At 39.8% G+C, this 15596-nt stretch overlaps 2 protein-coding genes across 5 annotated transcripts in view; one reads left to right on the forward strand and one right to left on the reverse strand.

Annotated features, from left to right (window-relative positions):
- LOC106155657 (polycystin-1) overlaps nucleotides 1-15596 on the reverse strand; it is a 50215-nt gene that overhangs the window by 18737 nt on the left and 15882 nt on the right. For all 3 annotated transcript variants that reach the window (XM_087003833.1, XM_087003834.1, XM_087003835.1), the window contains 17 exons: nucleotides 15156-15349; nucleotides 14834-14939; nucleotides 14265-14363; nucleotides 10971-14009; nucleotides 10424-10681; nucleotides 9945-10107; nucleotides 9325-9420; nucleotides 8826-9031; nucleotides 8378-8575; nucleotides 7445-7575; nucleotides 6973-7153; nucleotides 6561-6724; nucleotides 6176-6301; nucleotides 5802-5913; nucleotides 5600-5652; nucleotides 5318-5347; nucleotides 169-307 (listed from right to left, as the gene is read on the reverse strand). In XM_087003833.1, coding sequence (XP_086859959.1) covers nucleotides 169-307; nucleotides 5318-5347; nucleotides 5600-5652; nucleotides 5802-5913; nucleotides 6176-6301; nucleotides 6561-6724; nucleotides 6973-7153; nucleotides 7445-7575; nucleotides 8378-8575; nucleotides 8826-9031; nucleotides 9325-9420; nucleotides 9945-10107; nucleotides 10424-10681; nucleotides 10971-14009; nucleotides 14265-14363; nucleotides 14834-14939; nucleotides 15156-15349 — 5295 coding nt within the window. The remainder of the gene's footprint in view (nucleotides 1-168; nucleotides 308-5317; nucleotides 5348-5599; nucleotides 5653-5801; nucleotides 5914-6175; nucleotides 6302-6560; nucleotides 6725-6972; nucleotides 7154-7444; nucleotides 7576-8377; nucleotides 8576-8825; nucleotides 9032-9324; nucleotides 9421-9944; nucleotides 10108-10423; nucleotides 10682-10970; nucleotides 14010-14264; nucleotides 14364-14833; nucleotides 14940-15155; nucleotides 15350-15596) is intronic.
- On the forward strand, nucleotides 268-15484 carry LOC147763412 (uncharacterized). 2 transcript variants are annotated; one of them, XM_087003836.1, is made up of 3 exons: nucleotides 268-7564; nucleotides 8386-9044; nucleotides 9555-15484. In XM_087003836.1, the coding sequence occupies exon 1, from the start codon at nucleotides 857-859 to the stop codon at nucleotides 1991-1993; it is 1137 nt and encodes a 378-aa protein (XP_086859962.1). In that variant the 5' UTR covers nucleotides 268-856; the 3' UTR covers nucleotides 1994-7564; nucleotides 8386-9044; nucleotides 9555-15484. The 2 variants fall into 2 exon arrangements, with proteins under 2 accessions (XP_086859962.1, XP_086859963.1); XM_087003837.1 differs by having other exon boundaries at nucleotides 15160-15484.

Raw genomic sequence — 15596 nt, forward strand, 5'->3', positions numbered from 1 at the left:
ACTTTACACTTGAAATAACAGTAATAAATCAAAGTTGAGGATGACGGTCACACTGACGAACAGGAATGTACAGCACTGTTAGTGAAGAGGATTTTGGATAAAGGGTCATATCAACACAATCTTTTTACGTTGGCGGCGAGGAAAAAAAGGGGCTATCGACACACTCACCTTTATCGAGCTTATCAGGGTATTCCAACTGAGTGCTGACCTGCATTTTAGTCGTGGAGATGGTTGTTGTGGGTTCGCCCACCACTTTTTTGTCCATCACGCCTTGACCGATGTATTTCGTCATAGTGACGAGATTGGTCTGAAGTATAATAAAGTGTATGATAGCCAAGACAGGTTATTGAAAAGAAGATTACATGGATGATTTGCTAGAATTATTTTAAGTAATATGGTTTGCAATTCATGATTTATGGAAGGACTATATTTTTCAGAATGAATGTAGATTATTATTTTACTTTCAGCGATTATCCCCTAACCTGCTTAATGCTTTACAAAAACATTGAATTACTGAAGAATTCTCCTGTATATTTGAAAACTCAAACTTCGTAAGCATGAAGTGCAAACCATATTTATCAAAAAATCAACATCAAAACTTCACGAAACAGATTTGACTTGTTCTGTGATACCAAGTTGAAACAGTTAATCGTCAGCCATCCAGATACCTTAATCGCTAAGAGGACGACCCTCGGTTGCTCCTAATCAAACACTTCTAAATTCTTATCACAGATTGGTGCTCTGGAATAAGTGTACTTCTTGTCCTTATGGCCTAACGGATTCTATGCACACATACTAAGAGTACATATGTATACAGCCTCACTTATAGGCCTACTAATCTACAAGTGGTATCGACATGGGTTCACTTAGGCAGTTCCTGTATTTCCCCCTGTGTTTTTATTTGGTAATGGCGAGGGAACCAAAGTTGAACCATGGGGTCAGTCTACCAACAGACCGGCCTCTAGTGATTGCACACAGGGGAAGCTCAGGTATGCGTCCCGAACACACTGTGGAAGCGTACGAACTGGCCGTCAGACAAGGCGCAGACGTCATTGAATGTGACCTGTGTGTCACCAAAGACTTACAGCTTGTCTGTCTACACGAGCCGTGGCTTAACGCCTCAACCGATGTTGCAAATTTTACACAATTTGCCGAGAGAGTCAAAACATATTCAATTTTTGATGAGGCCAATAATGTCACCATTGTCAAAACTGATTATTTTTCGGTGGATTTTACTCTGGATGAACTGAAAAAATTGAGAAAAAGACAGTACCGCAAATACAGAGATCAGAATTACAATGGGCGTTTTCAAATTGCATCGTTCGACGACTTCTTGCAAGTTGCAAAGACTGCGGAAAGAATTGTGGGTATTTATGTCGAAACCAAGGCACCAACGTGGACTGCAACTCTTCCAATCATGAACAATACGACATTTGAGGATTTGGTTGTAAAAGAAGTACAAAAGTATGGCTATACGGAGGCAACAGACCCATGCTTTCTGCAATCTTTTAGCGAAAAAAGTTTGGAAATTTTTGCTACAAAAACTAAATTGCCTCTTGTTATGCTGGTCAAATATTCACCTAATAACGAAGAATTCGAAAGGTTTTCTAGGATATGCTACGGCGTGGGACCATGGAAGACGCTAATTGTGCCGTCTTGGACCTCCAGAAATGGGGATAAGAATTACATCAAGAACAGCACGGATTTCATTGAAAAGGCGCATTCATTTGGGTTAAAAGTCCATCCTTTCACATTCCGCAACGAAGATGAGTTCCTTCCGTGGAATTATGGTCAAGATCCCTACGCAGAGTACGAAAAGTTTATAGAACTCGGTGTAGACGGACTTTTTACCGATTTCCCCGCTACATTGAAAAGATATTTAAACTGTGGAAGCGAATTTTCTTTAGTTAACAGTGCCACCATCAATAACTCTTTCAAACTGAGAGTTTTTCTCTCTACGCTGAGTATCATACTGAAATTTTATTGTAGCTAAATGACCAAGAACTAATATAATAAGGGTATTATTATTATCGGATTTCTCTTTCCATTTTTTCATTCATACTTTATTTATCTGTCCACATAAGGTTTATTTAATCTAAGCTCACCTTTGGTTTTTCTAATTTTGTCATATTTTTCGAAAATTTAAAAATGGCCTTTGATCGTATTCTTGACTACATGAATGTGTGTGTGTGTGTGTGTGTATGTGTGAAAATCGAATAATAACTGGCACAAGACTTCAATGAAAACCTGTGATTCGCAGATTTTATTCACCGAGCAATATTGTCAGATGATAACAAATCCAGCCAAGAGTTGTTATCTGGACATTCACTGGACATTCACAGGTGCAGGACCAGAAAATAATCTCACGGTAAAAAAAAAAGACCAGAGGGCAAAATGAGTCTTTACGTAGATGCAGTTAATATGTGGCAGCATAACATGTACTTATAAAACTTATTAGTTAAACATTGTTATTTGTCAGAAGTTTTGCCTGTAGTTTTAGTATCTTTTGCAAATAGATACGCTGCTGTGGTTATGACAATACTTGTGCTAGAACTAAATGTAGCCGAGCACAGAACGACACATAGGTTATACTGTAATTCAATTACCAGCTTCTTTATTCTTACTGTTGAAGTACATTTGCACGTATGTTATACAGTTGATGAGTTACGACTGACTGATGAATGACAAGAAAGACACGTCACAGGGAATATATATTTCCCACGACCCACGTGCCAAGATAAGCGGAACTCGATATGTGACAACTTGTCCACCGGTTACATATGCACCCCAAAAATAAGGATGGCGTCCCGACATTCCCATTATAAAGTATGTACACAAAAATTAAAAGAAATATTTACAGAAATATTAAAAATATTAAAAGAATTATGTTACATTATAAATTCACACCCGTGAGCATTCTCTGTTCACATTCACAGCCGCGTACATGCAACCTTAATTCATCCTAATGAAACGCGATTAAGTACGGCAATTTGTGAAAAAAAAACGTGATATTTTCTTCTCTTCTTAGAATAAAACCATTAAAACAGCTGTAACTGACGATATTCCAGCACATCACTAGACAATAAGCAACATCTCCCACAGCACTAGACGATGTCCATCTTTATCCACACCATATCTATATCCACACCATGAGTATAACACAAATAATAATTATAGGGAAATGATTTTACAAAAAAACTTTGTTACACACAGAAGCACAAGCAATGGGTCAAATAACGGTCATGTGAAACAGCGCAGAAATAATCACATCCAAACGGAATTTAGGTAACACAATAGCATAGCCTGAAAAAAGCTGTCGACCAATGGTAGCCGAGTATAGAGTGACACATAGGCTATACTGTTTATTTAATCACCAGCTTCTTCATTCTCACTGTTGCACATACTTGTTGCACATACTTGCTGGGGTGACGACTGACTGACGAATGGCGAAGAATGATGTGACTCAGTAATGTCTTGTCAGCCGGTTTCGTGAACCTCCATTGCTTCAGTCTCGTCACCGCCCTAAAGTCATGCGCACCTCGGTTTAAAAAGATCTACCATAAGCTACCTCCAACAGCGTGAAGATGTTTACGCGTGTGTGTGCAATTTTCCTTGTGTACCTACGGTTTGCACTTTTCAGCAAAATTGATCATGGAGTTAGCCTTCCTACAAAACGGCCGTTAAACATCGCCCATCGGGGTAGTTCTGGCATGTTGCCCGAGCATACACTGGCCGCGTATGAACTTGCTGTCACCCAAGGCGCCGATGTCATCGAATGCGACGCCTGTATTACCAAAGATCTTCAGATTGTGTGCTTACATGAAAGTTGGTTTAATAAGTCTACAAATGTGATGTTATTGCCGCAATTTGCCGACCGCGTTCGAACATATTATGTCCAAGGAGAGGAAAAGTATATCACCGACTGGTTTAGCGTTGATTTCACGTTGGATGAACTTAAAACGATTAAGCAAGTCCAGACTTTACATTTCAGGAGTCACTCTAGTGATGGAATTTATTCAATAGCCTCGATGGAGGATTTTATACAAGTTGCTAAATCTGCCAACCGACCAGTTGGATTGCATATTGAAATAAAGCACTCAAGGTGGGTGAATTCTCTGGATATAATGAACGGAACAACGTTTGAGGATCTGCTAGCTCAGGAATTGAAAAGAAATAACTACTATCGGAAGACAGACCCTTGTTTTATACAGTCATTCGAGGAAGAAAGTTTGCGTTTGCTTGTCAATAAAACAAACTGCCCTCTGGTTATGTTATTCTGGACCTCAATGCCAACAGACAAGCAGCTAGAGGAATGGTCAAAATTTTGTTACTGAGTTGGTCCCTGGAAAGATTTGATCATTCCGTCTTGGAATGCAGATAATGGTTACAAAAACTTTCTCGGAAACGCCACAAATCTGATTAACAGGAGTCATGAATTAGGCATGAAAGTTCACGCCTGGACATTTAGAAACGAAGACCAGTATCTGGCATGGGACTATGAACAAGACCCGTATGTGGAGTTCGATACTTTTGTAAATCTCGGTGTCGACGGAATGTTTACTGACTTTCCAAACAGTCTCAGTAGATATCTAAACAATACGTCTCCAGACGATGACAGAAAAGGCACAGCTGTTGGTAACAGAAATGTTAATTCTGCTTCGTTTGTTTACATAAACTTTTCATTGTTTCTTACTGCTTTTGCCATGCCTTTATACGCATTCAAGTATGCCTATTGACAAGCATATACTGAACAGAATAGACAGGCTGTAATATACATGGATTAACACGCAGTGCGAGTCCAATTTATTATCTATTAAGGGTGTTGAAGTCCCAAGACGAAGGTACCCGGAGTTCACTGATAACCCTGACATTTTGTCTTTTTCAAACAAGAAAACTGAAAATGATATACGAACCGAGTACCCACATACATTGGCTTTCAGTTGGGTCTTAGCTCTAGACACGAGAATTTGTATCTGATCCTGGACATTACGAGAACTGAATAAACAGCCTTCAACAAAATAGATCGGAGTCATTGTCCCTTCTATTAATTTAACTATACCCAACTAAGGTATACTATGCCTTTATATAGATATCCCTTGAATGACCCAAGGGATATCTTATGAAAGGCTGATTACTGTAAAGTATTTCAGGATTGGTGATCCACCATGATACAGGCGTATTCTTGTCATTATTGAATAGTGTAAGACGACACTAAAAAAATATTCGTTTTCGACAGTGACGTGACGAGTCAATGGGAAAAACCATGAGAATAAGTCATAATTTCTTAATAGGAGGTTGATAGACAAGTACAACTTACCCTTGTTGCCCTCAAAATCTCTTCCAGATCCTGAAGAAAATGTGAAGAAAAAAGATACGGTAATTCTTAGATATATATTGCAAGATATACACTTGCATTTGTGACAGACTCATGTTTTCCTTTTATTTTCAACTTTTGAAAGAACTCCTAGTCAAGTGACGTATATTGACTTAATAATAGTGTTGTATTGCCTCTAAGATGATAGATTTCTTTCTACCTTTGACTATAAAAAAAAGACAAAATAGGAAAAAATAGAAAAATCTGATGAATATGGAAACTTACCGCCTCTAGGTTTCCAGCTTCATTAATAGCATTAATGGCATCTAGAGTTCGACCTGTAGGGAAATTAACGATGTGTTTTATTCTACAATTTTAATTACTGGGATTGCCGTTCTTGTAGCTTTGAATTAATTATAAAGTACCCATTTCTGTCTGTGAGGTACACAGCGCACGTGTTTTATATTTTCGTATTTTAGTGGCTTACCAATAATTTCTATCAGAAGTTTGGCGTTCGCAGTTAGATCTGGCCCTTCCATAGCATCTTTATTGGCGTCCAGCAAATCCCACACTTTTTGTGCCACTGTACCAATGGCTTCCTAAATTTTGAAAGTAAAACGAAGGATTGTAATTTCCTCACATTTATAATATACATGTACATGTAGGCCTACAACTGATATAAGAGCAATCGAGCAGCCTTAAAGAGACTTGACTTCTGTGACTTTTATAATCTTATTTTGCAGCATCTTGAAATCATGAATGTGCTTGCGTGAGATGGGCCTGCACATTGTAGCGGAAATCCCTCTCATTACTGACCCTTAACAGACACGCGTATTCACTCTTATGAAATATAAACCTTACCACGGCCAAGGCATTAACTTCATTGGGCAATTTGACCATGTCTCTCAATCCAGACACAATGAGACGGCCTGTTGACAAGCTTACAAAGTTCATAAGTGACAACGCTTGACAGATTTCTTGACGGATCTGAAAATAGTAACGGTTCATAAATAATCACTGAATTTAGCATCAAACACTTTTTATGTTTTGTTAATTTATAAAAATAAAGTCAACCTGTTCAAAAATCATTATGATGAAATTATGAAATAATTATAATAGTGGCTTCGCAAAGGGCTCGATGCCATGCGACTGAGTTTGTCTGTCTGGCTTTCAATCCGTCCAACATATGGTTTGTGTTGTGGTGTAGTATTTACTTAAAATTTGACAACTACGTGATATCACTAACCTGTACTCTCTGGTCAAACCATGTCTGGTACGCAGAAGCGTTTTCTGATCTCAGAGCATCCATCCTGGCCGTCAGAGTATCCTTCTGGGTGCGTTCGCTGTCGGTCAGGTCGGCGTCGGCAATAGCGTTAAGCAGCGCCAGGGCGATTTCAGTTTCGTTGAATTCTGTATAAAATTTTTGATAAAAGCGTTAAATATTTGTTTATGATTTGGCAGTGATAGAAAAGAGGAAAGGGACAAGGCAAGATATTACACGAAACAACTTCTTTTCGAGACATTTTTTCTAATTTTGAATCCTCTTTTCAGTTAACTGGTATTACATTATTTGAACACTATTTCCTTCTGAACTATTTTATTTTACATCTAAGAGTCGCTTTGCTGTTTTCACTTTTATTGAATGCATTAAAACTTACGTTCAGCTAAAGCAGCATCAACAGAATACATATTATTTATGTTCATATAGGCCACAAGTACGCCAAGTGTCTGCATCATTTCACGCGCGTCTCCCATCCTGGCCAGTTGCTGAATGTATCCATCCGGCCCCGTCATATTACCCATCATAGCTGCCATGGTCTCAGCAGAGGGAGGGTACACCTGGGAATATAGGAACATGTTTTTCTATATTGCTTTTTTCTGTGCATGATGCTGTTTACATCTTGCTTCATATACCATGATATTGCCTTTTGAAATCAATTATAATTCTTCAAAATGTTACTATAATAAAATGTATGACATGTTCCACCATTAGCTTTAAATCAAATACATTCTGGTTGCCTTTTCTTACAGTAATAATAGCAAAGTTTGTTATAAGAGTAAATACGAAGCATTATCGTCATTGAAATACGATAATGAATTAAAGAAGAGTTCTTATGCATTTTAACTTACGACTGCAGTAGAGATCACTTCAGCGGCCGAACCGATGGCATCGATGGCTTGAACCTTGACTTCAATTTCGTAGTTCTTATCCGAATTTCCTTGCGGCAGATAGGCGGCCTTTCGCATGGTGTAAGTGCTGCCTGTAATTGTATATCAAAATAGTGTAAAAAACTTTAAACTATCAGATCAGAATAAGACATTGCTTCTTTCTCTAACTATAATCCTGACAACGCTTTAGGTTATAGGTCATCAACGAATAACTGATAAGATTGAAAACATTTTTACCATAATTATAAAATGTGTGTCAATCCCCATTTCAATAGCAGAACTGTTGAAGTGTAGGGGAGACCGGGGCTAGTTGGACCCCGGGGTAAGTTGGCCCCCCATCAAGTCTCTTTAATAAAGTTACCTTAAGATGCTAAATTATTACCTCCGCCAAGGAGGTTATGTTTTCACCCCTGTTTGTCTGTCTTTCTCTCTGTCTGTCATCAACATAACTCAAAAAGTTATGGACCGATTTTGATGAAATTTGCAGAAACTGTCAGAAGTGAGCCAAGGAACATATGATTAATTTTTGGTGGTAATCCGGATCAATAATCAATAATCAAAAATATCGAAAATTTAGGGGTGAAACAGCATTGGATGGAGACTTTGCTGCCTTGGCAAAGGTCTGCGCTCTCTGAGTGCTTTTCTAGTTTCATTAAGACTCACTACCGACGCTTTCTTAGCACTATTGGATACGGTCACTTTACAAAATGATGTGATCAATTCTTTTACCATTTTACTTTTTCATAAATTGATGGGGGACCAACTTACCCCGGGGTTCAACTAGCGCCGGTCTCCCCTAAGCTTTACAAACCATTTAGTCAAACTATAATATACCAATGACTTTGAACATCTGCTCATTCTTTACCTTGAAACATCGATATTTATGTCATTCACCTTCATAGATCCAGCTCCAGTCATCGTCTGGGAAAATGCGATATCCCACTTTGTATCCGAAAGGCTTATCATCGTCCTGAAACTCGTCCGCGCAGAAGGTGTTGAAGGTGGTTTCCAGGGCCGTGCCATTGAAGGGAGAAACTGAACAGTTACCAGGGACAGGGGGCTCGTTAATGATGAACTCAAGGGAAGATTCACCTGAATAGATAAAAGAAATATCAATCAAATGAAACCGTTATTGTTTTGTCATTTCAAAATGTCTATATTCGGCAATCGCTTTGAGCGCTAGTTTACATCACCTAAAACTAAATATCTTAAAATATTATATTTTTATCATATTATTATGAAATATTTATTATCATTTAATTTATTATCATATTATTTTAACATATTTGAACAGTTCACTGTTGGTCTTGCAGCTATTAACATCATGGAAAACTTCCATTACCATAATTGTCCGCTCTGCCAGTTCTCCAGGCCCGACAACGCATGAACAGCCGCATGCCGACATCCGCCGCAGTGAAGATTCCAGTGTCCAGGAAAATGTCTGCCGTTTCCCGTCCTGTTCCCTTGGCATACCTCTGCCATACATTGGGGTCCCATGGAGGAACAGTATATGGATCGACTCCAGGAGAAGCCTTCACGATGTCCCAGCTGTAATAAAAAGGTGTGAAATAATGAACAATTTTAAATGCATGACGTATAACAATAATAACAATAATAATAATACTGTTTATTTAGAGAGTTAAGTGCACACACTTATCTATCACGTCACTCTTTTAATCTCGTAAGGATGGCTTTATGACTATTAAAACAATAATACCACCAGGAAAATCTTTTTTAACCTATGACTATGAAAGGCCCAATGTGTCTTTAATAAAGTAAGATGTAGATGTATTTCAAAGATGTTTTTGGTAACGACGCTAGGTGCACATTGTGGTACTTACATATAAGAATACTGCGCAAGACCAGCTTTCAAGATTTTGGACTTGACAGTGAACGGATACAGAGGGTTCACCTTGGCTTTGCAGTTTGACACACAGCTGAAATAAAGATACAGATAATTGGACACGTTTTTTCCACAAGTCGTGGAAAATTGTAGTGAAGTAGATTCACAGCACTACATACAGTTCTCGAGCTATTCAGTTTACAAGTTCCTTCTTCCTTTTAATTCCAGTCGACAATTTTCCGGAGGAGGGTAGTGGGATTCAAGACAAAGACTGCATTTCCATCTGGATCGACCTAACTCCCTGGGGGTTCACGCTAAATTGCTGTCAGCCGAGCGCGCACGACAGTTAATTACCCCCATTCAGCTTTTAGTAGGCGGCACAGACATTTAAGCCGGTTAAGATGACACCAATCTAGTGAGACTCCCCAGGGAGATAGGTCGATCTAAATATCTATGGGAATGGGGTCAAAGACAAAATAACGCATTTGACTGACTAATAGCAAGGCAAAGAGGCTGTTGTCAAGTTGGCTGATCGATAACTCATGGCATGGCCAAGACTCCCGTGTCACCATTGTATATTCAGTCCAATACAAAATGTTATAAATGTTATATACACACCTAAGTTCAATCTCTGGGGGATCTCCGAGTGTCACGTTGATGGCCTGTCTCATAACTTGCATACGGTCATCTTTGGTCACTACCACCATCATTTCCACCACGTCCAACTCGTACCAGTTCGTCGTGTCAAATATCTCAACACCAGTTGTTGCGTTTAATTCACCTGGGAACCATATTTATGTATTTTTGAAACAAAATTTAACTTTCGATTTTTTTCTGATGTAATTGTTTATTATCAAGAGGTGAAACGTAAGCTCAAACGTAAATTGTAAAGCATGTAAAATAGCAAAAACATGTGAAACTGGCGAAGGTAGAATTATCAACGCCGCTTGGATTAAGCAACAATCTGCCACCTTTTTCGATCACATATAATGGTGAACATTCACCTTCTGTTTTTGCGAAAATTTTCGTTTTTGGTGATGCATATCAAATTGTTCTTATGAAAAACATATTCCACCGAAACGGTAAGCGTTCCTTACCAGCAGACTCAACGCCATCATACTTGAAACAACCCCCTTCGTCGGCACCATTCAACGTGTCGTAGGTACAGTTCGACGTAAACGGAGCCAAAATCATTGAGAAGTTGTCGTTGTACTCGGGCCACGTTTCACAGAGACGTCGACAGAACCAACGGAACGTGAAATTCGATTTGTCCGACTCCCCAACATCCGGGTCATAGGTACCGTCAATTGCGTCAATGGTGATGTTAATACCCCATTTTCTGCGTACGAATGATCCTATAATAAAACAATGAAGTTCAAGCTACTTAGATATAGAAAACGAAACATTTCAAACGTAAGTTGATAGTAGTTTTAAGGTAAAGGCGGTAAATATATCAACGCTGTAACCACAAATGAGGGCATCTTGCGACAAGAACAGAGTCGAGATATCATTTAAAAGATGTACAATTTACATGCAAAATAATTTCAATTTGAACAAAAGGACTCAATGCCTCCCACTCTGGCGGTTCTATTAGAGACAATGCTCGGTGAAATATCAACGAAATATTGAAAAAAAATCACTTACCGCCTGCAATCTTTGCCACTAAATCAGACTTCACAATTCGCACCATGATGGTGGTGACATTCTCTATTCCAATCTCGCCATCCATGGATACATTGAGCCTAAATTTGTATAGGCCGTAAGGCAACAGACGTTTCCTAAGTACCAACGTACTTAGCTCAGTTGGCGAATACAACACGGTGTCGCCTAGGTCGTCGAAGGAGGTTTCCTGCATGGTTTCTTCATCCACTGTGTAAACGTTCCAAGTGAAATGATAAATCTTTGTAGACGAGCAATTTATGGCGACATCGGCTTCCATATAGAGATCTTCGGATCTTTTGTGCGTGCGGACAGTTGGAAATTTTGTATCACAGTTTGGCGGGACGCAGGTCATGGGTGCGAGACTGACCGATGGCCATTTACAGAACCCACGAGTCACCCCGGACACCCAGTATGACTCGCTGCGGGAGACTTTATTGTGGGCAATCATGGTGACGTTCCAGACGCCTGGGGTTTGGAACACGTGCGGAAACGTCAAAGACAACCTTTGACCCGGGGCGCGCATGGCCTCAAGATCTGAAGCGGCGTAAGGAACGAACCGACGTGGCTGTAAGGCCCAGCTGTTTGGATAAGTCTGCTCGCATTCAGCTTGGTTTCCCAAAAACGCCAAATAGTTTTCGTCTGACATGGGGTCCTTAAAGTTAATGAAGTAGCAAGCATCGGAGCCTATGGTACCTGGGTAGATCTGGAAGTTGAAGGTGGTATTCCTAGGAGCTGGCTCTTCCACCCATATTTCAGTATCGATGCAACTCCTCTGAACTATTATAGTCTTTTCAATGACAACGTTATTCAGGGGGTTGGAAGCGTTAAGCTTGATGGTGTAGGTGCCGGGTTCATTATAAAGGTATTTGATATATGGCTCATTGTAGACAGTTTGAACAAAACCATCTCCAAACTCCCAGTGGTAGGTGACGTGAGATCCTCTATTCATCGAGACGTCTAAATAGACTAATTTTTCTAAAGGATAATAAATGGAACCCGGTCCAACGCCCTTAGCCTTTAAGATAATGGTACCGTTGTTGTCTTCCTCAATGGCAAATACCGCTTTGCTCAAGTTGGTAATACTTTCGAAGACATCGACATCGTATGTGAACGTTACATTGTCAGCAAGGTTGAACACCACTACTGTGACCGTATACACATTGCCGGTGCTGTATCCATGATCAAATGAAAACATGTGTTCATAGTCACCGTCGTCCAGGGCGGGGTCTCCGTGGTCGGGTAGAGGTCGGGTCACACTCTGAGTACCATCCCCGTAGTCTATGTAATAAGACGCGTTAGATGGTAATGGGATCGCTCGTTCATGGTAGAATTTGAAAGGTACCACTACCAGCCACTCTGGCGGTTCTATTAGAGACTGTTTACGTCCAGTTAACATGAACCCTGTAACTGGAAACTGAATAATAATGGGGTCTGTAATTGTTTTTATAAGTGTACCGACAGAGTTCATAGCAGTGATGGTAATGTAGAAATTGCCGGCTGTAGTGTAATTATGAAATTCGGTGTTCGTTTCGTTGGTTTTGTAGTCCGTGGTGTATGTTGGGGTGCCGTCTCCAAAGTCCCATGTCAGGTTTAATCGAGTTCCCCAGGCAACCGTTACGGTAACCATACACAGTGTGTTTATCTGTACGAACTGAGGGTCGGGTTCAATGGTCATATTCAGAATTGCCTGATCCACAACCAAATTGGTGCTAAATTCCATAAAACTGACATAGTTGGAGACATTCAGTGTGATGGGGTACGTGCCGTATACAGAGTAGTTGTGGGTGGTGGGATGCGGCGTAGTTTCGTTGACGATGACATATCGTGTAATATTGCTTCTGTCGCCGAATGTGTACGATGCAAACATATCTGTTCCCAGCAGAGGTACACCGTCATAATGGATTTCAAATAGTCCAACAGACACAGAGTTGGGATAGAGAGCCACCGGAGAATTTGTTACTAAGGTCAGTCCTTCTACTGCATTCTGGACGATAATTTCATACTGGATGGTCTGATTGTCCACTGGGTTAACCATGGTCAAGTTGACCGTATAGTTATCTGCAGTAGCCCAGGCGTGTCGTAAAACTATGTTCTCGGGCTCTAACATGACGCCACGATACAAATTATGTTGGAAACCGTCAGCGTAGTCCGCGGTAAGGTTGAATCGAGAGGCACGGTAAACAGCGTGGGTGAAGTTGATTTCCCTCCCGGGGGTTATGTAGAACTCTTCCACCTCAACCGTATAGTTCTCTATCAGGTAATCTACCCATAAGACGGCACTTGCGTTTGCAAAGTTAACAAGATTGCTACCAGACACGACGAGGGTGTAGTTACCGATGGTTCGATAGTAATCATCTGGTATGATATGTACAAAACCATCAATGGCGTGGCCATCAGGGACCTCGTACTCGTATAACTCATCACACATAGGAATACTTGTTGTGCCTGGATAATCACCGCCGGCAGCACCCTCAGCCGAAGAATCGTTATGGTATCCATAATTGCCATCAGTTCCATTATGGTACCCATAACTGCCATCAGTTCCATTATGGTAAAAATAACCATCATCAGATCCATTCACATTTGTATATCCGTAACCACCTGCTGCAGTTTCATTCATAATTCCGCCATAGTAACCACCTGCTGCAGTTTCATTTACGTCAGGGTATGATCCATTCTGGTAGACAGTAACGGAGTAGGGGTCAGCGGTTGTAAACGTGCAGGGAACCTGTCTCACTCCGGTCATGGTCTTTGTTCGGAGAGTCATAGATAAATTTCTGGTAGGATACCCGTCGAACGTTGATTCGTATACGGCATTGGTTCCATTGGTTGTGGTGACAACAATTGTGACTTCTGTATCGTACGGGATGGGGTTTGGGGGTTCGATGTAAAGGTCTAGTATGGGGATTTGTATTGGGAGGTACAGCATGGCTGACTGACTGCTGATGGCGTTGCTGGCCGTGAGGTGCACGGAGTAATTGCCGATATCACCAAATGTGTGGTTTAGCGCCCCTGACAAACCTACATGCAAACAAACAACCGTGTAATATTTGCCTTGTCCTCAGACCAAGGAGAAGCAAGTCACCTCCCAAAAAACGTGACGGGTATAATTTTCTGTTCTATATTTTAATAAAACAACAAACAGTAAAGCATAAAGCAAAAGATTGTAATTACATATTTCTTGTTATCAGCCTCTGTTAAGAACAATGATTTATGCAATACCTGCTTTTGGCCCCAATAACCATACTTGAAAATATATACAATATAATATAGTACCTAAATGGAGTCCGTCCACGCCTATGTCTGGGGGTGCATCATGCAATAGCTGGTATGTATTACCATCGCTGAACACAATGTCATAGGTCACATTGGTACCTGGAAAATGCGGAACAAGAATTGAACTCAATGCTATGTTATACTGCGTTGAGTTAAATCTTTGTAAATGGGTCGAATGTTGCCGTAATAGGTGAAATGAGCACTTTGACATTTACGAGCTCAGAACAAAAATATAAGTAAATAATGTAAAATATACTAAAATGAATCTTGGAAAAATTGGGGTATATTCGTTAATGCAGTCAACAGACTCATGCCACTGTATTTTTACCTTTATAATAGTAGCCTCTTTTTATATGCATTTTTGTCATTTCTATTTCTACCAAGTGAAAGAGGTAGTTAAAATGGGTCACCTTTGATTTTCAGGAGGTACAAAGAAAAGAAATGACGTAACGGAGGGAAAATACCAGAAACGATTATTAAGTTCTTAATAGCAAAATGTGCAGTTTTCTTATACAAATCCATCCTTAGACAGAATTTGGAGGCCAAGATGAATAACTTATTTGACATACCGTATGCTATGGTCCATGTTACCAAAGTTGGATAGGACTGGACTGTGACGACTTGGCCAGCTTCAAATACCAGATCTAAAATTGTGTCTTGAATGGAAATCCATCCCTAGCATGGGATAAACACGTAGCATTAAGTCGACATATAATAGATAAACATGGATGCGAATTCAATACAAGAGAAAATTAGCAATGTCCTCAAATTCAATACTTTCGAAATTATTTTATCACATCCTGTTGTCTGTGATAAACAGTTAACTTTGAATTTACATATTTACAGCCTTTCGATAAAAGAAGAATGTTGAACGGAATTATTATTTCTTACATAGGTAGTCATGTTGCTGACGTCATTCCAGGCAAAGAGAGTGATCCCATAGACGCCATCGCTGACGTAAGTGTGACTCATGGTGCGTGTTTGATATACTTCTTCGGTGTGTCCATCTCCAAACTGCCAGCTGTACGTCACCTTACTGCCCGGATGGGCCGGAATATCAAAACTGACCGATGCATTAGTAGCAACTGAAATTGAAAAGTATGTTTGTTGGTTGGATATATTGTTTAAATACTAGGGATATTTCATAAAACTTACCGGTTGATCGGAGAATTAATAAATATGATGTTTCTTTTTTTTTTTAATAACATATCCTGATTGAACATTTGTACGACTTCGTTGTAAACTTTATTTAGACATCTTTAGATTGTATTCAGACGAGCCATAATTGATAATGAACGCGATACTCTCATTATGCTTAATTTATAATTCAGA

Source organism: Lingula anatina, chromosome 2 (assembly GCF_051362555.1).
Source record: "Lingula anatina isolate TDL-2025a chromosome 2, LinAna3.0, whole genome shotgun sequence".
In the NCBI taxonomy this organism is placed as follows: Eukaryota; Metazoa; Brachiopoda; class Lingulata; order Lingulida; family Lingulidae; genus Lingula; species Lingula anatina.

Coding starts and splice junctions, on each gene's coding strand:
- LOC147763412 (XM_087003836.1), top strand. CDS start 857: ATGGGTTCACTTAGGCAGTTCCTGTATTTCCCCCTGTGTTTTTATTTG.